The sequence below is a fragment of the Varanus komodoensis genome, unplaced genomic scaffold (assembly GCF_004798865.1).
Source record: "Varanus komodoensis strain SLA01 unplaced genomic scaffold, ASM479886v1 scaffold14_1, whole genome shotgun sequence".
Lineage (NCBI taxonomy): Eukaryota > Metazoa > Chordata > Lepidosauria > Squamata > Varanidae > Varanus > Varanus komodoensis.
In genome coordinates, this window is record NW_025335438.1 from 9,981,276 (window position 1) to 10,006,862 (window position 25,587).

The following is a 25,587-nucleotide window of genomic DNA, read 5'->3' on the forward strand; positions in this document are numbered from 1 at the left end:
GCCTGCAGCCTTACAGTATCCCTTGACATGTACTTGCTGGACAACATGAGTGGCAGAGTGCTATTGTGCACATGTCCTGCTTGAGGGTTTCTCATAGGCACCTGGTTAGCCGCTGTGGGAACAGAATGTTGAATTAGGTAGGTCTTTGGTCTGATCCAACAGGGCCGCTGTTGTGTTATGGCTCCCCTTCACTTAAAAAAATACAGACACTTCTCTGTTTTCATTTTTCTGCTAAGATTGGTTATTGCACTCCAGTGCCAACTTCATGGATTGGCAAAAGACTGGCATCTTGCTTGATGTCTCTGGAGAGGATGTAGTGCTTTGTTTTGCTTTTGGCTTAGAGGTTGCAACACCTAGTGACAACTGTTGATCTTAACAACCATTCAAACTGCTTGTTTGCAACTGCTGAGTATGGAAATACTGATTTTTCATTCTTCCTGGTTTCTAAAGCTGCAGTATGTAACATTAGTCAAGTCACATTGAACGTGATTTCTGAGCTGGCATGCCTAAGACTGCACTGTTAGTCTTCCTTAGTTCAGTTTTTATTAAATATGTAATCAAGCATGAGACTTATTACTTAAAGAAGCTTTTCATGGATTCTTGATTGTCTAAAGATGGCACCAGCTATAAATTACTTAATATCTAAAATATGTTATTGCCCCATGTAACCATGTTTTGTTGCACTCAGCTTTTTTAAAATAATAAAGATTTATTACATCTATATGCTTTCTTATCTTTAAGAAGCCCAGGGTAGTATACATAGTTCTTCCATCCATTCTATCCTCACAACAACCCTGTGATATGGGTCAAACTGAGAAAGATGACTGAATGCGATTTAAAATTATGGCTAGGTATGGATATAAACCTGGATCTCCCTTGGTCAGACAGCCTAATCTGACATTGGATTTTCCATGTAATCCTATGCATATCTACTTGGAAATAATTCCCGTGAGTTAAATGAGACTTATTCCTGGGTAAGTATGTGTAAGATTCTAGTTGTCAAACCATGTCATATCTGAAAAATTCTTCCAGCAGCCTTGTAAGCCCTCTAGTGAAGATGTATGAGGATGAAGAGACACTCATACAGCCTGAGACACTGATATGTCTAAGACCACCTAGTGAGTTCATGGCTGATGAAGAAGTAGTCCAGGGGTTTAGTAGCTAATTCATTTGGCCACAACAGTCTGTGCAATGTAAACTGTTCCTTTCCACTCAGAGTATTGTAACTAACACGAATAATTTTGGAAAAAATGAAAGATTTCAGTACTTACCTTTTAGTCAAAGATTTGTGCTTAGTGTGTATGCTAAGAAAATTAAATTCAGTTAATATCTACTGAGGCTTGACTACATATTAATGACTTACAAAAAAACCCTACAGGAAGCCACTGCAGTTATGTATTGGCAGCTCAATTTTGAGCAAAGGTAGATGATACTTGCAGGGAAATATAGCTATGTTCTCAGTGCAAAAGTACAGTGGCTCTGTTCAGCTTGTACCAATGGAGAAAGGATATCTGGTCTAAAAGCAGTACAAAAAACTCTGATTCAGAATCTTCTCTGACTAGCCAAGAAACCTACTATGTTTAAGTTACACTGGCTTTTCTGACAGGCTAGGCCTATGCCCATTTGCATTCGACTTTTCAGTATGTGTTACCTGAAATGGCTGTTTTACTATCTAGTGTGATACTATAGAAACTGTCACAAAGCTCCACTGATTGTAATGCTGTATACTTTTCAGTAAACCTTTTTAGGATTAGGCCATTCAACTCACAGTTTCCAGAAACACAAATAAATATAATTTGAACACTGTACTACCTCTGTAGCTATTCCTTCTGGATGAAACTGTTTCCACATTTTTGCAACAAGAACCTGGATTTGAAAGGTGTCTCTTTGAATTGCTTCAGTTGTAAATTAATCACACACAGTGCTGCCTACCGCTCTTCAGTTTACTGTTGTTGATTCTCTAATAACTGATTATGGATTTTATCCAGAAACAGCTGTGCCATTGTCTACATTCCACAGATATTGGTTATTTATCTTTAAAAATAGATACATCACTCAATAACAAAAAGTTCTCAAGGCAGCTAAGATAAACTTCTTTCAGAAAGTGAGGACAAAGGTGCACTTAGTAATTCCATAAAACAAGCTGGTTTGATCCTTTATAACAGATGCTTTGCACTGGAACAAAATGGAATTTAGCATTCCTTTAGATTATTATTGAACTGAAAGCTGTTGTGCTTTCCTTTACTAATCCACTATCTTTCATGTTTATTAGAATAAATGTTTATTATAATATTACATAATCATGCATATGTAAGCTTATCTTAATGCTGGAAGAGCCTACCTTTTAAAGGTTGCTAACAAACTGTCCTTGCAATGCACTCTTCTGGTAAATGATTCCCTTGATGATGTATCAGACAGCCATGCAAATATTGCCTGTTATTTCTAAGACAATAAACCATAAAGGAAATCAAATGAGAGATCCAAGTGCCTAATTTTTAGGCTGCTTGTTTATGGCACCAGTTCTTGAATTTATCTATCTGTCCCAGAACAGCTTCTGTGCCAGCCCAAACCAAAGGAGTTGTCACTAGAGTTTTAACCTTACGGAAACTAAATCCATGAGACTTGAATAGCATGGTAGAAGACTGAACTGTATGGGTGATATTTAATGTACTCATAAAAGCCTCCCAACTGTGATAGCTTTACTATCTAGCTTTCAGTCATTAGTTGAACCTAATTAAGCTGTTTATCAAGCCTAATTCCATGAGTCAGAATTTCCTTGCATGACCTCAGTTGAAACCACATGCCTCTGCATCCCCCTACTTGAAATACATAGCAGAAGAAGTGTATTGGCAGTAAGGGTCTGTCTGCACTTTAATGCTCAGACAGCCCATGTTTACTCCAACATAGCTTCAGCAGTAAAGCAGTCTGTCTGCATTATTGGCCAAAGAGAGTAAAACCAGTTACCAGCACTAACAGTAGGGAAGTGAATTGCTCTTCTGCAGTAAATTGCTGTTTGAGAGTCTTCACACAAAGTTTAGAATACTCCCAAACAAAAGAAGAATAACTGTAACATTCTGATGTCTCTTTTGGCTATGCAGAGTTGCATACTGGGGAAATCAAATGGGTTGTGCTAAAGATGGTATTCTCGCTGAAGCAACAGCTGAGCATACTTACAGTTTAGAGTTCTTCACCTCCACTGTTGTCAGCAGAAGAACACACACCAGGCTAATCCTCCATACAACAGATATAACATGATAAACATTGCTTTTCTGAAAAACATGGTTTGCAAAAGCAAGCTTGCCTCAGCAATTTGAGGGTTTTTTTTTTTAATTGTCCATCTGCCTTTTCCAGAGCAACTTTTTTGACAGATTAACCATGAGTTACATGTTCTGCATTGGTGCACAGATTTAGGCATAAGCATAGCTTAAAAAGTTAGTTTTGTTTGAAAGCTGAGATAAAAGTAAAACAATAAAGAAATGAACTTCAAACCATAATTGAAAGTTTTGCCATTTGCCACTGTATAAAACCTGAAATTCTAACTGTGATAAATATTGATGAGAGAATAGAGCAGATAATTTGCTGTAGAGAGAAAGAGTGATACTGTTTTCTCATCAGGTTTGTAGGGAATTATTATTTGCAGTACTGTGTGTACATTTCAAGGGGCTGATTTTGCTGTTTAAACTCCTACGAGTACAATGCTATATATGTGTGTGTACTCAGATGTAAGCACCATTGAATTCAATAGGATTTACTTCCACATAAGAGTGTATAGGATTTCAGATTAAATGGGGGAAGGTATGTTTACCTAAATGAGCCATCTGTCAGATTAGATGTGACTGTTGCCTTGATTATACCACTTGTGTTTCAGGTTATGCAACAAGGGTATGCAAAAAGATATTCTCAATGTCTTTCCCACCCCTCAGGAAGTCACTTGTATAAAATGCATTTAATCTGATTTTACTCAATATTTTAAATTTATATCATACATTTCTAACCCAGCATTTGTCCTTGAAGAAAATCAAGAGCATGAAGGGTTCTTAAATTGATATCTATCAAGCTACTAACTAGATTCAGTCCTGCTGGGGTTGAGCAAGTTGGTTGCAATGTGTAGACTGCCAACAACTTTGGGTCTATAGCTTTTTAATCATAAAGCACTAGAAACTGAGTAAGTTTGAAATCAAAATAATTAAATAGGTTAGTTTTTAAAGGCCTTTTTTCTTTTGGAGGCAATTACCTTCCTGTTTACCAGTAAAAGTTACACACACTGAGTAGTATCCAGTGGGGTAGTTCTGCCGTCAGAATCCATTCCATCTACGGAACTGGGAGAGGGTGACTCCTTGTAAAAACATAAGAGTCATACAAGCAGTCCAAGGTCTGTCTATCTCAATATTTTGTTCACAAAGGCAAAAGATCTGCCCTTGAAAAAGTCACAATTAGAATGTGAGTACCACAGCTTATTCTGCCCATATTCTCTAGCAACTGTTGCATACAGACATACTATGTCTCATACTGGCAATAGCGTATAGCCATCAGATTGACAGCCACTGATGGCTTTACTGACTATGCATTTGTTCCATATCCTTTAAAAAGCATCCAGCTTTACAGTACATCTTGTGGTAGTGACTTCTATAATTTGACTATGTACTGAGTAAAGAGATAGTTTCTTTTAACTATCATAAATCTACCCTAACAGGATGACTCTGAGTTCTAATGTTGTGAGAAGAGAGAAGAAAAATGTCTCCCTATTCACTTTTTCCATACCATGCATAACTTTGTACACTTGTATTATGTCTCCCCTGTCTTGTCTTTTTTCTAAGCAAACACCATTTGTAACCTTTCCTCATAGGAGATTTGTTCCAGCTCCTTGATTGCTTTAGTCATCAGTTTCTGTACATTTTCTAACTACCATGTGTTTTGCTTTGTTTTGTTTTTTTAGGTGTGGTGACACCACAGATTTGTATAAGGGGAGTATGAGCACTGTAATTTTATTTTCAGCTCCTTTCCTAATAATACCTAACATGGAATTATAGCTTTTTCACAGCAGCCACATACTGGGTTGATATTCTGATCATGCTGAATGCTAAAATCCTAAGATGTCATTCTTGGTCACTCAATTTTCTTGTCCCATTGAATGTCAGTTTACACTCACATTAAAACATATGCATGAATAAGTGGAAAAGTAATAGTTCCAATACCGATCCCTTTGAAATGCCACCATTTACATTAAGAGTATCTACCCTACTCTCTGCTTTTTGTTCTTTAACTAATTACTGATTCATTCTAAGACCTTTCTTCTTATACCACAACCGCTACATTTACTCAGGAGTCTTTGTAAAGGAATTAGTCAAAAACCCTTTGGAACTCTAATGGATCACCATAACTCAACTCTTAATTGACATCCTCAAGGCTTGTGAGACAAGACTTAAATTTGCAGAAGCTACACTGGTTTATTTATTTATTTTTTTAACCAGGGTTTGTCCTATATGGGCTAACTGGCCTTTAGTTTCCTGAATTCCCTGGATCCCTTTTTAAGAATTGGCCATTTTCCAGTTCTCAGGTACATAGAAACTTGAAGATCACAATTTTCACATTTCACATTTGAGTTCTTTAAGAACTCTAGGATACATACCATCTGTGCTCTGTAATTTATTAACTTTCAGTTTGTCATTGCATTGAGATCTTTCGTCACCACTGTTTGCCTCAGTTCCTCAGACTCCCTTCCTGAAAACATCAGTTCAAGTATAGATATCTGACATACTTTTTTGCAGTGAAGGTAGATGAAAAGAATTTGTCCAGTTTTTTTTTTGCAATCTCATCATTCTTGTTTAGTATTCCTTTAACTTAACTGTCCAGCTGCCTCTGATGGTTTCCTGCAACTTTCCTGTTTCAGATATATTTAAAAATTAGTTATTGTTGGCTTCCTACCCACAGTCCCTCATGTACCCTCTGAACTCTCACAATTGTTTAAGGAGCAAATCTGTCAGAATGTTTGCAATTCAGCTTCTGTGTGTGAAGCAAAAGTTATGTTTTTTGGTTAAAAACTGCATACAAGCAAAGAAGCTTTCAGGGGTGTATTTGTGGACTAAGAGGAGGTATATGAGACAGGAAAGCAAAGGGGCAGTCTGCTGGAGGATTTTAAACATATTGATCAGAATTCATCAGCCAGAAGAGTTATGGTTTTATTGGATTAAATGTTAGAAATACTTTAATATTGCTTATCTGACTAAAGTGCTTAATTATGGGGGATGAATCTAATCTTTTTTGTTATTTAAAGTTGATCTGTCAGAACAAATGACAGAATAAATACCAGGACATGGAATCAGTGAAGTTGGTGAGAATTAGCTAAGAATATGGAATGCATTTATCACAAACTGTTATGGAGTAAGCATCGGGTTAATAGGAAGTTTATACAGCTGCAGTGTGTGTGAGTGAATAGAAAGGTTGTTGTTGCAAGCCGCTATCTCTCAGCCTTGGTTTTCTGAGCAAAGGATACATCAGTATGATTGATGGTTTTTTTTTCTCTGTAGCTTTTTCCTTGACCTTTTAGCTCTCTTTCTGCTTCCCTGTTTTTATGCCATTGGCAGAACAGACAGCATTATCATGGCCCTATGGCCAACATCATCTTAGTCCCAGAGCAAGATCCTCTTTACCTTGAGCACTTTAAATAATCCCTTTGCAGCCTGGCTTTTAAACAAGTCCAGTCCATGGATGTAAATTAGATCAGTAGTTCCAGTTGATCAGTAGTCAATCAACTTCAGTGCAGTTGATTGACAACAGACAAGCACTTTCTGCTTATTAGAAGGAAATTGCAGTGACCTACCATACAGGATTGTTATAAGTCATATCTTAACAAGCAGCATCTGCCACTAGTCAAACCATTATAGGAATCTCCTGGACATTCTGGGTACTTTTTATTTCAGTGTAAACACTCTGCATTTTTTTGTGAAATATGCCAACTCTTACAACTGCTAGGGAAGTCTTCTGAGGAAGGCCCTTGCAAGAGTGACTGCAGGAAGGACATAAAACTGATTGTAAGAAGGATTTGTCTAAGGCACCCAGTATAACAGCATTAGGACAACCGCTTGGTCCATGGATACATTTGTCAATATGAGAAACTGCAGTAAGGGGAGCTGCTGTAGCCACACCAAGTGGCTAAAAGAGGAGGCAAAACAAAAGTCAAGGAACCTGACTTGACTACAAGCAGAGATAGGGTCTGAGCTCCAACACACAAAACACCTGCTTTGAATCCACAGGTTTCCACATCTTTTTCAGAACAATACTAACTGCTGGTAAGAAAATATGCTAATTAAAGAAGAAGCAGTGAGAAGGGTGGAACAACTTGCTAGGTACCAGGAAAAGAACTTGTGTTGTCCTGGGAGATAGTTTACAACCCTTTTTTGAACAGCGCAGTTGTTCATACATTGATCACATATGCAGTTTCCTTTAGGGATAGATGGAAAGATGTACAAAATAATCCTAATAATGCTGGTGTGTTTTTCTCCCCTCTTAGTAAAAATCAATGGCACATGTTAAAATGCAGGCTACACCAAACCACTCTGGATCTGCCCTTTCCCCAGTGTCGCTGTCCCCATCTGTAACAAGTTCAGCAGTTTTTCAGAGTTCAGTGAATGGATCCACTTCAGAATCAGCTGTTAACTGTAGCAATTCTGCAATGCGTCATTCTGTGCCTTCTAGTAACCCACAGGGTAAGGCGGTGTCTTATATAACTGGGGTTGTCTTTTTATGTTATCAGCTTTGGAATTAAAAACACACAGGTGTGCATGCACATGCATGTGTATACACACACACATACATCACAAAGAGCCAAAATGTCAGCAAAAACTCCCGCAACTCTTAGCATGCTCCAGCTAACCACGCTTCATGGAGCATGCTTGGAGTTGCAGGACTTTCCTCTGTCTAAGCATGCATAGGATTTTGCCTTTCATTGTTTTTGTTGAACTTAGCAGTATTTGCTGAGTTTAGCTTCTGGAAAGCCTTTCTTCAACTATTAGAAACCCTGAAAAGAATTCACCTCTCACGGCTTGACTGCACTTTTAATTGAAAAGCTTAATTAAAAGTACAGGAAGTGATCCAAGTGCATTTCCTATCCTGAAACAAAATGTCTTGGGCTTTTCTTGGCAGTAAGTCTTATTTCTTTGTTAGCTCTGGAAATAAAATGTAATTCCTTTCTTCATACACAGAAACATTAGCCCAGAAAGTAACCCTGCCATGGTATTTTGTGTGGGGGTGACTATGAAGACTGTGAAGAATTGCAGGAGAAACTGTGAGAAATTATAGGAGGAATAATTATTAGCACATTTTATGCCAGGCAAGCATTGGGGAGCAGAGATAAAAATGTTTAAAGGAAATGCTACAACTAGGGAAATAAAAAAACATAATAATTCTAGAAATCACAGTTAGCTCCCAAGATAAGCACACAAAAGATTTTAGAAATATACAGGTTATATTGGATTATAGTTAAATAATTTCTCAGGGAACAATCCTATGAATATGTAATGAATTTGTAAGGATTCAATATTATACACTGCTGTCTGGGGAATGCTAGGAATGGTAAGACTTTTGTCTGTCTAAGCATGCATAGGATTGCACCTTACAATGTATATATGTTGAATTGCCTATGATTAAATACATGCAAGGCCGTTACTTTGTAGAATTTCATAATCTAAATGGAGTTCTTTTCCCAGTTTAGGGTATCACCTTATGGTGATACTTTTTTCAGTTTGGGATGCAATGCTACAGGGTGGTCCGGGACCTTTTGTTCTCGGAGTATTATGGGCATCCTATGCAGGACAAGAGTGGTATGTATTTCTTCTTGCACTGCAAAGCAGCTCCCTGGCCAGTTTCTCTTGTCTAACTGTGGCACCTTGAAAAGGTCAGGAAAGAGGCTAAGACACTGCCAGGATACTATGTAGTTTGGTGGTGCTGGTCTCAATCCCTGTCCCCAAATTCCTTCTCTGATGTCATTTTTGCTTTGGAGAAGAACCAGCATGGTTCTTTCCATGCATGCTGCTTTTTTGGGGCTCAGGAAAGTCCTGTGGCTCTCTTGGTGCTGCCTAGGAGCCACAGGATCGCTATGTTAGTGTCTGAGAAAGAAATGCTTCTCACAATATATTTTATTTCTTCTTTTAATATATAAATGTTACTTTTTCTTTAAAGTGATGAATAATATGTCTCCACACAAAAAGGTTTCTCACATGTTTATTTGCAGTTCCATTCCAAGCTAACATGGCAAACCCCAAAGAGAAAACTCCAATGTGTCTGGTCAATGAGTTAGCTCGTTTCAATAGAATTCAACCCCTGTACAAGCTTCTGAATGAGCGAGGACCTGCACATGCCAAGGTAACATGCCAAGATACACTCTTTCAGTGTATCTATAATTTCTTTGCATTTGAACAGATTCCTTAACAGATTATTCATTGCTGAATGTAACATCTCTGAAGTTATGAGTCCCTAATAAAAATTTCACATTTACTTTATGTAAACCCCAGTCCTTTCACTGTGCTCTATTTATTTTTATTTACAGACAAAATATGTATGGCAAGAGGAAAAAAGTAAGCAAGGATGCAGTGTGATGAGGCTGCCTATATCTCTCTGGATCAGAGGATTATGGGCATCCTATGGAGGACAGGAGAAGCAGAGTGAGGAAGATCACTTCTGCGCTTCTTCTGCCCTGCATTTTAACTTGATAGCTGATTTCAGCTACCTAGCTGCAGTATTTTGGACAGGAGGGTAGGAGACAATGGCACTGCCAGGAGACCTTATATCTTGGTGGCGCCAGTCTCTTTTTCTCAATTCCTTTCTCCAAGATTGGTCTTAAGATCTCTGAGATGCAACCAGTGTGGTTCTTCCTGTGCTGGCTGGGGTAGGTTGGGGAAGGTACTCTCAGTTCTTTCTTCACCAGGGGCAATCTGGGGTGAGGGTGGCTGACCCAAAGAATCTTATGGCCCTCCAGGAACCAGAGGATTGCACGATGCATAAATTCAGGTGCACAGGTGGCATGATAGGTGGCCACCTAGAATGTGGACTATCCATCCAGCACTTGCTTCCAGTGCTTGAGATGAAGCATATAATGTGTGAGGAGAATCTGCTAAGTCAAGTTACTGTGCAATTTTTTGCCTTATCTATGATTAAGTCTGCTAATGATTAGAGAACTGAATATGACTCAACCTATAAAAGTGGAGGCCTTCATTGATGGCCATATTATGTAGTTTGGATGTGGGGTTCCATCAGACCCAAGGAATGTGGCTGTTTTGTATACGACATATTTTCCAGGGGGCAGAGTCTGGGTTACATTATTTTTATTTACCTTTATGTCTTTGAAGATGTTTACAGTGCAGCTGACTCTTGGTGAGCAGACATGGGAAGCTGAAGGAAGCAGTATTAAAAAAGCTCATCATTCTGCTGCTAGCAAAGCTCTACATGAAACTACCCTCTCCAAGCCAACACCTAGACCACCAAAAAACAATGTTAATAATAATCCAGGTAGGTCATGATTCCACTTCCCTTAATATTCATTGTTGGCCATTTGAGTGCCTTTTTTGTTTTTGTTTTGCAGAAAGGTGGAACACCAACCTATTAATCAGTGAGGCTGAAAAAAGCAATCAGAAGAATACTAGTGGGCTACCTATACGCCGCAAATGAAATTTTATCATGAATATATGTGGTTGTTTGCTTTATTTGCTATAGAAGAAGCTGTTGACATACCATGTTTATGCAAGCTTCCACTCTGAAAGATAAAGCTGTAAATGAAATTAATTGGCCAGGGAAAAACTGACCACACACAAAAAGCAACAAGTTGGAAATTATTATTTTTCTTAATTTATGAAATCAGACAAGGGAGCGTTGAAAGTGAAATCTCTGCCAGAAGGTCAATTTATGTCTTGTTCTCTTACTGTTCACTTAACCTTTAATGCCATGTCAGATAACACAGAATAAATATTTTGCCTGGTTTAAATGGTGTCCTGAAAATAGTGTTTGAAATTAGACCTCTGTTTGCCAAATTATAAAACAAAATATATTTACAGTACAATCCTACATATGTGTATTCATATGTAAGCCCCTTTGAGATTAGTAGGGTTTACTTTAGGGGAGGATTTATAGGAATGCAGCCTAAAATATCTTTATTAAATACAGCATTATGTACAACAATTATATTGGTAACCTTCCGTCTTTTGTTCAACGGCTTCCCTTTACATTTTATACTATCAGAGGCAGTGCAGTGGTTAGAATGCTTGTCTAGAATCTCAGTTCTAGACACAAAGCTCACAGGTGAAGCTGTCAGCCTAAACCACCTCAGAGGGTTGTAGTGAGAATAAGGTTGTGAGGAAGAAAAGGTTTATGTAGGCTGCCTTGAGTTTCTTGAAGGAAAAAGGTTAGACATAAATATAATAAATATGTATTATAAATGCAAAAAGCAAACCTAATAAAATGTACCAAAGAAGATCTTACTTATTTTACAAATTCTAACTTAAGCTTGTCAACAATTTCTGAAGAGATGAGTCACAGAGGAATCATTTCAGTTGAAAGAAAAATTATTAAATTAGAGATTACCAGTAAAGCACAGTCTTCTCCAATCAGTGTACTCCCAGCATTGCTAAACCTTACCTAAGCTGGCTGGGGCTGATGGGAAGCCAGTTAATTTTGGGAGGGAACCCAATTAAGGAAAGCTATTGTAAATATTACAAGATAGTCCTCTAATTCCACTACAAGCATACTGGCTGTGTTTGAATGAAACCCTAAATAGTTGTTTACACTATTTAGCCTCAGTGTCCCTCAGATTTGAACACTTCCTTCTGGCCCTACTTTGTGGAGCCATGATGAGATCACAATTTTCTTTTTCTGCTTTAGGTTAAACACAGTTTACTAAATCACCTGAATACTAAGCTCTAGTTAATCTTAACTATGTTTAGCTGAAGCAAGCTAACATCATATGGATTGAAGTTCAGACAACAGAACAAGCCATTGTGGTTTTTTACAATTGTTGTTCTGTCACATTTTCAGAATAAAGTCATGGTATTTCACCATGGTAATTTTGGCCTTTAGAAACCATGAAAAAAATGGAATGTTCATCGGTTTCTTTTGTAGCTCCATGACTTGTTGTGTTTTCTCAATTCAAGATAATGGTTTCCAGAGTCATGGTATGCAAATACCACAGGGTCCTCTGAAAACAGTCATAACTGCAGGAGCCTCTCCAATCATCTGGCCTTTAGGTGTGGACAGAAAACATTAGGATTGAATTTCCAGAACAGTGACTGATGGAATACCTGCCAACAGTGGGAAGACTGAGCAGGAAGAATGGAAACCCTGATAAGTAGAAACAACTTGATTGACTCTCAGGTGGATCATGGTAAAAAACAGTGAATCACACAGTAGCTTGTGTGTGTTATGTGATTGCAGCACAGTGTTTCCAGGTTTGAATGACATGGCAAGTTGCAGTTAATCTAAAATAAAAGTGAAACCCTCTACACCACTCTTCATAGGTGCAGTCCAGGAGTAGGAGGGGGAGCATATGGACTAAAGGGTGTTGTAATTTGTTCTTACAACAATTAATTATGAATTTATTTTGCATCTGAACCAGTCTACTGAAGTTCCTTATATTGCTGTGGCTTGGAAAATACCTATTCCATCTAGAGTAATATTATGCAAGATGCATTTCTTGCTTAAGTAAAAGTCAAATCAAATTTTATGGACCTTTGAATTGCTAAACATTTACATTTATTTGAATGCTGTTAAAAATCTGCCTTCAGTGATTTAAAAAAAACAAAGTGAGAACTACCAGCTGTATTAATTGACAATACATTGGTTTTTGTACAATCTTGTTTTAAATGAAGATGTATTATACTGAGTAACACCACTGGCCCATGTAGACCACTGTTGTCAACTCTGAGCAGCATTTGCCCTCCAAAGTCTCAGGATCAGGTTTTATTAAGCTGAGATCCTTTTAACTGGAAGTATTTGGGAATTAAATTGGGTATTCATGAATGTAAAGCAGGGGTAGGCAACTTCTGGAGATCAGGGACTACATGCCTCCCTGGAGTAGTTTGATTCTGTTCTGCAGAGGCAACAGCAAAAGCCACAGCTATTTTACACAGGTGTGGGGGTGCACCTTGTTTACCTTCAAAATTGCTGCAATTATAGTCACCACTGCAGCAAAGTCAACAGTGGCAGCATGGGAATTCAGCAGAACTCTGCAAAAAAAAAAAGTAGGGGTGGGGAGGAGTACATGACTGAATACAGTATGTTTTGAAAAAGTATGTGCTTTGCTAGTGAGCTACATCTTTTCTTTCTTTTAAATCACTTCATCCGTATATGTAGTAGAATACAGTATCTAGGGATAGCAGAAACAGTCCTCTGGGGAAAGGATTAAACATTTCCTTCTGCAGTACCACACTGGCTATGAGGTTTGCCCTCCCCACTCAAAATATCACTTAAAAGCGAAACAACATTGAAAGATTTGTTAAAGACGTTCTGGTATTGTGTGGTTTTTCTATATATGCAGAGTGTGCCTTGGATTATACACGTTGGGCTCTTCCACCAGTAGAGGGCTGTAGAACCTGTGGTTCCCGATGAGTGTGAAATCAGTGTTCCTAAATACTAGCTGAATGTTAGATGAAATGAAAGCAAACCAGTCTTAACTTACATTTTTGTCAAAATAGTCACAGTTAGTGTAACAGTAGAAAACCATTACCTTTTTAAAAATTTCAGCTTCCTGTTAACATAAATTTCTTTTATTTGTTACTAAGACTTTCAAGCTATTTAAATAATACCTAAAATTGTTCAAAGATGGATAAGCAGAGTTCTGAATGTGCACTTCACTTTAAAATGTAGATTTCTCTGTTATACCGAACAAAATAGGTTATTCTGTGCAGTTTTCACAGAGAAAGGCTGTGAGGAACAACATTGTCTGATATAGTCAGTTGTTTTGTCTTTTAGATGCTAATTCACATTACACAGTTTTTACATAGAAAGGTATTCAGCATAGCCTCTCAAATGACATTTTTCTGTAGGCTGTTTCATTATCATACTGCTTTAAATGCTTTATTGAATTTTGTTTGTTATTACTATTGTATTCTGCTGCTACTAGTACAGTAAATGCCCAAAGTTTAGAAATTAAAGTACATCAGTCCTATGCATGTTTCCAGTTGAATGTGTCAAGCACTCATGCAAGTAAAAGCATGTGTATTAAAATTCAGCACCTGAAGGGAGCCACCTACCTCTTTGCCCGGAATGCATGCTGGCTGGAGGCACATAAGTCATAGAGTCTCAATCTGGTCAGAGCCTCCCTCCCCCTCTTTTTTCCCCTTTTGGTCTTACCACTGCAGTTCTCAAGAATGTCTCTGGTGGAATTTGACCCTTGGACTGAAGGGTACAGCATGCCTCATGTAAAGGGTAGGTTTAGGGTCGGGGATCAGCTCCTTCAAACTTCATCAAGGTGGCTGGTTGGAAAAGGTAGTTGTTGACTAGAGCTTGTACATATTGATGTGGGAATGGCCATCTGAATGCGCTTACCTTATGAAGTACCTATATTGGACCAAAAACCAACCAACCAACCAACCATTGGCCAGTCTTACATCACATGTGCACTTTCGTATGCAGTATATACTCTATGTAGGAAAAGGTCTCATCTATTAATGCTCATTTTCTGTATTCAGATGGACAACTGTAAAGCCTTGTAAATAAAATGTGCAATGCAGCTTTCAGTCCACTTACTCCCTTCTTACATAGTTGTAATAAAGTCAACAGAAATCTCCTGGTTTGAGATGAGAGCCTTTATAAACAGTAGCATTAAAATTTAGAATTGAATTTTAAAACCACTTGTTTCTTTCTGGTTACTAATATTTTATGGTTACAAAAGTAGAAATGGAAACAGGGCTGATCTTTGAATTTTGAATGCACTTTTAAAATGTTGCATATGTGTCCTTATTTGTTAACAGGCAGTATCACCCCAACAGTGGAACTGAATGGTCTTGCTATGAAAAGAGGAGAGCCTGCAATCTATAGACCACTAGATCAAAAGCCAAATCCAAACCACAGAGCAAATTACAACTTTCGAGGCATGTACAATCAGAGGTTTGTGCATTTTCAAGAGTTTCGTTAGCTTCAGCTGCACTTTAAAAAGCAATATAGGGACAATCTTTTAGTTTCTCCTGTTGGTTGCTTTTTGTGATTTGATACTTTATCTGCAGCAAGTGAGCTTTGGATACTGAAATATTTCTTTCTCCTGGATGAGAATGGGAAGCTGCATCTGGAAAGTTAGCTGGAAACAGAACCATTCCTTCATCCCAATAGATATTTTTGACATTCTTCAGTTTGCAGATGTTGTTACTTGATAGCATTTGGCTTATTAATAACCCTCTTCCTGCTTCATTTTGCATTTTACAAACCTCCCATTTAAGACATTCCTAGGAATCAATGTGATCTCCCAGCAGCTGTTTCCTTTTCCTTATTGGTCTTTGCATTTTCAAAGACTGAATCAACTCAGGAGTTTGTAATAGTGTATTAGTGGTGATTTTGGCAATAGAGGATCTTAGACTATATTTCATTTGAGATTTTCTCACCTCAGAAGGTGTCTAGCATTTTCTGAGCAATTCATGCCAAGTCAGCTTTGCAAACATAAATATGATTTTATTAGCGGGCTGTCTAGGCTCAGGTAATTCTGGGCCCAAGCTCTATCATCTCCTCCAATGATTTATTGAGTTATCAAACTGAAGGGACATACTATACCATGACTGCAGTAGAGAACACCTGCATGCTCTGCATGGGAATTTTTATATTTGATTAATAATCTGTCTTTTAACCAACATCAATATAAACAAATGTGTATATGGCCCAACACTTCAAAACTGGGACACTGCCTTTTTGAGACACTGAAGGAATTTAAAATTCATTGTTATTATAGTAATCTGTTTTTCATTCATAGCTGTGCTGACTGAAGCCTGTTCCCACAAGTTAATCAACTAAACCTTTAGTTGATTAAGCTTTTGGTAAAATGAGTCAAAACTTGAAAGTAGCAGTTTGGTGGAACATTTTTAAATGCAGGTGCTCAACATGACAGCCCCCCATAGCCATACCCTCAAGGGGCTCTGGTTAAAAATCTCTTCATAAGAATACCAAACAAACTGCTCATGAATTCTCACAGCTGTTGATTCAAAGGGGCATTCTCTCTCATTTATTTATTTATTTATTTATTTATTTATTTATTAAAACATTTTTATGCCGCCCCATTCGCCGAAGCCTCGGGGCAGCTTACAACAATAAATACAACATTCCATCAGTGCCTTCAGCTTTTTGCTCCAATGCTTTAAATTTGCACAAATCTTCTCAACAGTTTTCCTTTAAAAAACAACACTTTAGAAATTGGCTTTAGGGGACAGAGAGAATGAGGTGCCCACACCAGAAGCAATTATACCTACCTGCCCCAGGGGAGTCCCATTTGCTCCATCCTGGGCCACTGCCTTCTAAGAATATTTATTTATTATATTTATGTATCACTTTTTTCCTGCAAGGGACTCAAGATGGCTTGCATAATGGTCTCCATTTTATTATCTTTTAACTGTTGGTGAAATTGTTACAGATGCACAAAAGTGCATCATTCCAACAATAATTGCTCTGAAAAAAGCCACAATATGAAGTAGGGAGCTAGTAACTCCCATTTATCAACTTTAGTGGGACTGGGGAAAGTGCTGAAAGAGGGAGAGGGCACCGACAAGTGGCAGAGCAAGGAATAGTTGTGAAAGAATAATATTACCAAGCAGGAATCATTGCCTCTGCTTTGATACTCCTTTTTGAAGCAATTATTTCATCTGCATTTTTTAATTTCTCAGTGCTTCTGAATTTTTTAAAACAGATCCATACTTTCTCTTGATATTATTTTTCCCAGGCTCTTTGCAAGCATATACAGAATAGTCAACATGCAGCTTTGCCTTGTCAATTTCCCAGTATATTATCATCTCATTTTCCTGGCTTCCCTTGGTAGCTGTAACATACATGAAAATTGACAAGGTGAGACTGCACGTACCAGACAGGCAAAAACCCTGGGTGGAAGCAATAAGGGGAAAAAAGTCTTATTTGTATTCTTCCAAAGCACCAGGAAAAAAGAGTGTTGAATTCTGTAAACGCTCTGAAAAAGGGTAGCAATCAACCTGCACCCTGTACGGGTAATTAGGAAAATCACCCAGCATGCCTCTGCGCATTTTCAGGTTGTTTGAACCTGGACTATGTGAATGTATTGATTTTCCTGCCAGGTTTCCTTTTTGTGCTGTTTAGATCTGTAGCAATCCTTGTAGGCATAGATCTGTAACCCTTTTCTCAGAAAAAGTAGGGAGGGAAAAAGCAATATAGGTAGATTTTGAGCAGGAAAATCTGCTGTGAGGATGGGTTAAGCATTACCACAGCTTCTATTCAAAGGACCTATTCTCACACTCATGGAGGGTGAAATAAGTCAAATGTTGTGTGTCAGAGAGACTGCATAATTAACCTCATGGTTGCAGCTTGCCATGTTGTGCAAATCTGGTGAGGGTCGCTTGTTGCTGTGGTTAACAAGCTGTATGTTCTGGTTGGCTAGTTAACAGTGGCAACATGCCAGCTGGGCTGGGTTTGCATGGCACTGCAAATTGTGCTGGTGAGATTAATTATGCCAATTTCCCTGAAACGTGACCAACACACATGGCAAGGGAAAGAAGTCACCTTGATTTATTTCCCTCTTTGTGATTGTGCATTTTCAGTCCCTGTCATAGCTGTATGAAGCTGGCCCCCCCCCCCTTTTTTTTTTTTTTTACAAATACGTACATCCTAGAACAGCAATTCTGTGTGACCTTATTATGCACTCATTTGCTTCTAATGTATAGCTTGTTCTTAGGGAGGATTGGTAACAGTTAATTCCATTGTGTCAGTACCCGCATGGACAGGCAGTTGTTTCTAGCTTCTTGTTATCCACCACCACCATCACCCTGCTTCCCTGGATTTCTAAGAGCTTCACTGTGGTCTTGTTGCAGCATTTCTGTATAGGACAAAGGGGTGTAACAAAGACATCAGTCACACAGAGTATCTCCATGGCAGCACCAACAAGGAAGTGAAAAAGTCAGAGACTTACTGTGATTTGGGGAATGATCTGTAATACGTGTCACTGCTGCCGCAAGGGAACTTCCTGGTGGTTCCAACAGAGCTGGAATATTGTGAAACTAGTTTTGGGACAGGAAAAAAAGATACGACAACCTTCTCGAATCTGTGGGCTTTGGACTGCTACAGACTATTTTGTTTCCAAGCGAGTCATTTGTGAAAGGGTTGAACTTTAGTGAAATAATTGCTACAGTACACCTAAAAGTGTAGGATAGTTGCTGCAATGGTACAAGTTGGAATAGTGCTGCTAGGCCATAAGAGGGCAGTATAAATTTATCATTCTGTTGAGTGTGAACAGGGAAGATAATTCAAACCATTTTTCAGTTTGCTGTTATTTTCTATATATTACTTCATATTTGCAGCAATAGATTGGCTACAATGTTTTGCCTCATAATAGATTTTTTAAATTAATAAGTCTATGGCACTCTGCCACAGCATTTCATAACCTTTTTATTTTAGAATTAATCTAATGGTCATGATTAGTGCAGGCTTGGGTGCTGTGGAAACTAATCCACAGCCCAGAATGCAGTCAACTCTTGTTGCAGGTAGGTCTCTGACCTGTACCACTCTTTTGTGCAAGGTGTCATTGTATTTCACAGCTGTCTCAAATGTCTTTCGTCTTCTTTTTCTTTTCCTGTGTCCTCACTTCTCTTTCTCCACACTGGTTTTTAGATTCACTTAAATTGAACCTTCCTACTTGTATGAGACATTATGACCAGGTTTGTATGATCATGAGGAAGCAGGAAGCCATGGTGGTCTCTTTTACTCTCCCAGTGCGCCAGTTGCACACTGCTCAATTGATGTATCATCCAAACTGAGCAAGGGGCACAGTGCAGGTGGCATTCAAACTCATAGCTTGTTATAAGTATCTGGGGTTGTTTGGAAGCCAAGCCCTGCTATGGACATTGTTAGATCTGGACAACACAGCAAGCCACCACCATTGATGGTTGTTGGGCAAATCACCCTGCCCCTTTTTGGCATGCTTGGCATCATGGCTTCTTCTCCTAGTGACCTTGCAAATTTGACCAATATCAGTCTTCTCAATGTCCTTGCAGTGTCATAGCTCAAGTGGGACAATGAAGTTTACTAAATGGATGGGTTTCAGTTAGATATATCTCGAGAGGCAGCCAGACTAGATGAGAATGTATCCAGAGTCAGGAGCTGGAAAAGTAGGGTCATTGCTGTGACAGACTCAAACAGGGCCGAGATCTAAGTAGCCAAGACCATAACCACAGATATCATCCATCAAAGCCAAGAGCAGGCATTATGGAAATCACAACAATATAGTACTATGACTGAGATCTGGACCAGAGGGAAGCTAAAGAGTAGAGCAGTCTTCTTCAACGTGGTGCCCTTGAGATGGTTCAGACTGTAGTACCAGCATGCTTGACCATTCCCATGTTGGCTGGGGCCAGTGGGACCTGGCATCTAAGGCATCTGAAGGGCATCAAGGTGGGGATAACCTGAGTAGAGGAATGGTGTTTGATCAGAAAACACAGACGTTGTTAAGTTAAAGGCCTAAGTCTGTCATTGACGCTTTTATTCTCAGGGGGTCCATATGCCCCACCACTGAATTTGTGCATTGGACTGAGCAAGCAGCCTATAAAAACAGCAAAGGATCTGCACCAAGCCCTGATGGCTACATTTAATTAGGCTGCTAAAAGCATGAAGGCTGGTTCTCTCCTCAATTCCAGATCCCTTGATCTAGCCACAACAAAGTAGAATTTGATTAGCTATCAAGAAAGAAGAGCGGGGAAGGATAAAGAAATGACAGACAGACCAAAAACTGTTTGCATCTTAATTTCCAGTGTGATTTTGTTAATCTTTAGTGAGCTATAACCACTGTGTCAGGATTAAAACTGAATTAATTTTGTTAAATATCTGCACAATACATTTGCTTTGCTTGCCATCACCAGACACCTCCCACAAACACACAAACACACACACGTACTTGTTTTAAAGGAAGAGTAGAGTGCAGCTGTGCTAGTGCTTGTTTCTAGGAAAGGAAAAGGAGGAAAATCAGTCCATTTCCTGTGACTTTTAAAAAGCAGAAACATCTGTTTAAGAAAGCTGTCCCTAGAGCACAGTGGCAAGGGAGCCTGCAGGTGATGTGCTGTGCCATTGCCAGTAGCTATCACTTCAGATGATAGTGATTAGTATAAGGGCTCCAAGAAAATGCGCACATGGATCTGTCTAGAAGGATGGTCTTTAATGCATGTTGCACATTTTGATGAAGCAATATATTTTCCAGCCTTAACATGTCCTAAAGAACTTCTGATGAATTGGAGTGCATAGGTTGCTGGCTGTGGATGATTGGTTGTACTACAACTGCAGTCTGCAAGGCATCAGGTTGGAGAACGAAGGCTGCCCTAAATTATGGATAAAAGTCCAGAGGATATGAAGATAGTTAAGGAAAGATGACTGCTTGTAAAAGAGCCATAACTTTACAACCAAACCTTCCCCTGTACCTACTTGGTAGCTAATAGGATTGGACCATAAATCATGTTCTCTCTTTCCTGACTTTTAAATCCTTCCTCAAAACCTTCGACTTAACTCCTTAGTCTTCACCCACAACTGAAAAGAGGTCTCCATATCTGCAAAACAGTATTTGTGTACGGCTTTCTTTCTTTTCCTGTCTTTTCCATCCTTCCCTTCTTTCCTATTCTTTACTGCTGTTAAAATTTAAACTCTCTGCAAAGACTTGCTGTCTTTTTTAAATATGATGGTGCACTGTGAAGTGCCCTGTATTCACAGCACTGTATCTCATAAACTAATACTGAATTCAGTTAGCCAGTTGCGGTTCCATATGTAGCCAAAATGGTGTGTGTGTGTGTGTGAGAGAGAGAGAGAGAGAATGTGGGGGGGGGGGAGAAGCTGGCCTGGGGGCACTTTAAAGTTAAGTAATATGTATATAAAAGACTACCCCCTCCAGTTAACCTTTTGGCATCCACTCATTTATCTTGCTGTGTTGCAAAAATTGATTGTTTATGCCTACCCTTATGTGTCCCAAGTTGCTTAATAACAGATGGTATTTTGTAATGTCAGTAATTGTAATCTGGATAATTTGGTTCATCTGCCTTTAACTTTGTAACATCAAAAGTGGTCAATATAATACTGAACTAAATGACTGAGGCCCTTCATTCTTTTGGTTTACATAGCTGATATGCTGGCAAATATAATGTTCTTTTCTGATAACTGAAGATGATACTACAGTTAGGTATGCAATATATACTGTGTTCTGCTTTAATTAGCATTTGGAAAATGTTTTTAACTCACCACTCCGCATGCTGTTAGGAATGGGCATTGATACAGTTCATGAGAAATGTTATGCATTGAAATAGATGAAATGCTGTTTTGTGTCAAATAAGTTTTTATTCCACTTTGCATAAGGAAATCAAAATTCCTTACTTTAGAAAATGAAGAATGTCCAAAACTTGATTATATCCACATTCCAAACTTTTCTCCATGATAGGCACCCATTTTTCTTTGGCTGTTTCCTTTGTATTCTGGTCAGCAGGGTGACCCATTCTCCCTGCACCCCCTTTTCAGGGCCAAATGGTAGAGTGGAATCTTCAAGAGCATCTGCTTTTGTACTTTACCCTGTGCTTTACTGGGCTGTATCCAGTAGTGGCTTTGCACTGGGGAAAAGCCTATTCACTTCTTACAAGCCTGAGCACCTTGTTTTTACTGTTTCTGGCCCTCTGCTGTCTGAAAAGATGTTTTTGAGGCTTGGAGGACTCTGGAAATGTATGGAATATGAAGCAGAAGGCCAGAGAGAAAGGAAGCAAAAATCAGGTGCCTCACCTTATGCAAGCAGAACACTCCTAACTACCATGAGGTCATCATTAGATATGATGCAACCCATAAGGTAGCACTTAAAGGGGATAAACAAGGAAAAAAGCAAATGAGAATATCTTAATGCTGCATGTCTTTTTATATTTACTTTAACAGTCCTAATCTTGGACATCATCAAAATAGTCTTTTTAAAGTCTTCCTCTCTCATATTTAATTCTGTAAATATACACCTAAACATAAAAAATGTGAATGTAAGAAACTAGTATGTATATGTACATAAGCACATAGCAGGTACTTCTGGTCAGCATTTGCATAAATACATGTCAAAGAGTTGGGAAACACCCTGGGATCTTATCATGTGTGTATTATACAGTTAGGTGTATAGTACAGTTAAGAATGTACTGTTAAAACATTCATGGAACTATTTTCACATGTAACTTTGCCATTCATAAATGGACTACACTCTTGGAACGGGAAGTATATATTGCCTCCTGTGTCAAGTGTGAGAATATCCCATTTGCCATTGTAGATTAGTATCAGCCTGTGGATTGTTACTGGTGTTAACTCTGTTTATGTGGGGTAAAATAGATGGTTCTGCACAACATTGGATAAGGCTGTCATATTTACATGTGGGCTCAGTCTAACTAGTAAGTTCCAGATGTGGCGCAGTAGCTTGTGCTGCTGTGCTGGTTGATTGAAAGATTGCCGGTTCGAATCTGCACAATGGGGTGAGTTCCTGTTGCTCCGTCCCAGCTCCTGTCAACCTTGCAGTTGGAAAGTATGCAAATGCAAGTATATAAAAAGGTACCACTTCGGTGGGAAGGTAACAGCGTTCCGTGCACTTCGGTGTTTAGTCATGCCGGCCACATGACCATGGAGACTGTCTGCAGACAAACGCTGGTTCCCTCAGTAGGAAACAGAGATGAGCACTGCCCCCTAGAGTCAGGCATGACTGGACTTAATGTCAAGGGGAAACATTTACCTTTAATAATAAAAAGGGATCTGTGTCTAGCAGTACCATAGCTCGAAGACCATGAATTCTGTAATCCTTAGGTTTGAAATGCATACTAGGAGGACATTGTGAGTGCACACTTTGGGTTTATATCATTGCTAACATGCTACTTTCAGTGTGTGTTTTTGAAAACAGGAGTAACATCTTCAGTCACTAGGTGGCATCTTCAGTCACCTTAAGCAGTGAGTAGGTTTGCAGCTGAGACCGCTTGAAGCTGCAAGGAGTGGTTTGAGGAAGAGTTATAAAGGTGCCTCTCCTACTGATGTGGAACAGTGCTCCTCCAGAATGGTGTGGACAGGTCTCTCTCTCAGAGGATTATAGTGGTATACCATGGCAGCGGTCATGCCAGTGGAATGACCAGTGGCTCAGATGGGTCAGGCCCAATGTGTGCATCTTGGACAGTTTTGTAACTTGGTTCGAAGACTTCACTGTATCAAACTAAGGACTGTTTCAAAACTTGAGAAACCAAGTTCACTGGCTGCTACTCGGAGGTGGTGAGGGGAGGAGATCAGTATTTCGAGGAAACCAGTATTTCAGCTGCCATCCTTTCCCCTTCAAAGGCAGTTTGGCAGCACAGCTCAGCTATCTAACTGTTCTGCAGAGTGGGAGGACGATGTCAGTGAAGGTTGCCTCCGTGCTCCTTATGCTGTGGATTGGATGTTCGTAATCTCCAAGTTCAGAGGGTTGCATAGGACTATGCCCAAAGGGCCTTCTGAGGCAGTCATGATTTTTCACATAAAAATGATTTAATTTGTAGTGTAGCAATGTATGCCTTCTAGTTAAGTTGCAATTTAAAGCATAGTTTAATACAAAATTGAAATGAAAACAGATGAAACTATAAATGGCTAACAATATCAAATGAAAAGAACAAAAGAACAGCCATGTGTGTTGTGGTAGTGTCTTGAAAAGTCACTTAGAACGTAATCCTATGCATGCTGACACTGAAAAATGCCTACTACACCCAGTCATACTGACTGGAAAATGCTGGGAGTACTAATCCTGGTTTGGATCCTGCTTTCAGGAGAATGTTGTCCAATGGTCCACATGTCGTTTCAGCACTTAGTGACCTGTTATACAGAAATACCTTAATTTGCATGTGATTAAGATGGTATGTAAGGGGTGAGTTATGAACTTCCTATTATAGCTGGATACAGTATATAATTTGCCTTTTTTAAAAAAGGAAAAGAAGTCAGGGATGGAGGGTTATAAAACAGATGCAAATGTTAGGAAAGGGAATATATGACCATTCCTGCCAATGGAGAGAGTTAGAGCTCTCCAGGGTTTTATATTGGAACCAGTACTTTTTAGTCTATTCATAAATGAGCTGAAATTAGTAGTGAGGTGGCCAAGCTTGCTGAAAACACTAAACTTCTTAGCGTGGTTAAAACCAAAAGGGATTGTGAGGAGCTCCAGTGGGATCTCTACAAGCTGGGAGAGGGTAATGCATGTTGGGACAAAAATCCCAACTTCTGGTATACACTGAGGGAATCTGAATCAGAAAAAGATCTTGGGATAGTGGTGGGCAGTTCAATGGCCCAGTGATCAGCTGCTGTGAGGAAGGCAAACTCCATGCTAGGCATAATTAGGAACAGAATTCAAATCAACTGCCCAAGTCTTACTTTCCTTGTATGCAGTATATCTTTGGTGCAACTGCACTTGGAATACTGTGTTCAGTTCTGGTTGCCACAGTTGAGAAGGGACTTTACTGAGTTGCAAAAAGTAAAGTGAAAGGCAACAGAAACGGTAAGGGGGCTGGAACCACTCCCTTATGAGGAGCAGCTACAACAGCAGGGATTGTTCAGCTTAGAAAAAAGGCGAGCAAGGGGAGACTTGTTAGAGGTGTTTAAAATAATGCACTCTGTAGAGAAATAAATACTACAAACAGTTCTGCCTATGATGTTTGATCTGTGATTCATGCTGACACTGGAGTCATCAACGGGGAACAGGCACGTAAGAACTGCCCCATCATAACTTCAGTGTGCTGAATTTTACTCTAGGTGTACGTCGACTGAGAGACTAGTGAATTCTTTTGCATGCTTAAAAGCAGAGAAGGTGGAAAGTATAGTCATTTCCCATGTTGTAAATGCAGATGGAAGAATATGTTTTCTAAAAGTACACACTAAGTCCACTTGCTAATGAATGCTCTATACGTGCTCTATCGCTGATATGATCTTACCAATAGGCAACTGTAGCAGATTGTGTGGTACAGTGTAGAGTAGAACTAAAATCTCATTAGCTGGGTCTAGTAGACCAGGGCTGGCTAAGGTGTAGATAAGCATGGTATAGTGGTTAGAACTGTAAACTGGGACTCAGAAGATTTGGGTTCAAGTCCCCACTTGGCCAGGAAGATCACTTTGGACTAGCCTAACCTAGCTCATAGTGCTGTTGAGAGGATAAAATGGAGGATGAGGAAGGCCATGTGAAAGTTCCTTGAAAGAATGAAAAAGTTGAAATATAAATGTAATAATTGATAAAACAATAAAATATAGATCTAAGCTTAATTTGGAAATGCGGAGGTAAATGTTTAAGTCAGCCAATATGGGACATCCAGAATCTAAACACAAATCAGTAATTTTTAGTATTTTGCTTGCATTCAAAAATGTGTAAGCTTCCATGAATAAAAATAGGCATGTACATTTTAA

The 25,587-nt window shown here is 39.0% G+C and overlaps 1 protein-coding gene across 6 annotated transcripts in view; it reads left to right on the plus strand.

Annotated features, from left to right (window-relative positions):
• The window catches only part of STAU2 (staufen double-stranded RNA binding protein 2), a 169,260-nt gene that overhangs the window by 1,770 nt on the left and 141,903 nt on the right, over positions 1–25,587 (plus strand). For 5 of the 6 annotated variants that reach the window (XM_044423930.1, XM_044423931.1, XM_044423934.1 and 2 more), the window contains exons 2-5: positions 7,511–7,706; positions 9,230–9,360; positions 10,344–10,503; positions 14,955–15,090. In XM_044423930.1, coding sequence (XP_044279865.1) covers positions 7,520–7,706; positions 9,230–9,360; positions 10,344–10,503; positions 14,955–15,090 — 614 coding nt within the window. In that variant the 5' untranslated portion in view covers positions 7,511–7,519. The remainder of the gene's footprint in view (positions 1–7,510; positions 7,707–9,229; positions 9,361–10,343; positions 10,504–14,954; positions 15,091–25,587) is intronic. The other variant, XM_044423932.1, reaches the window with a different exon arrangement.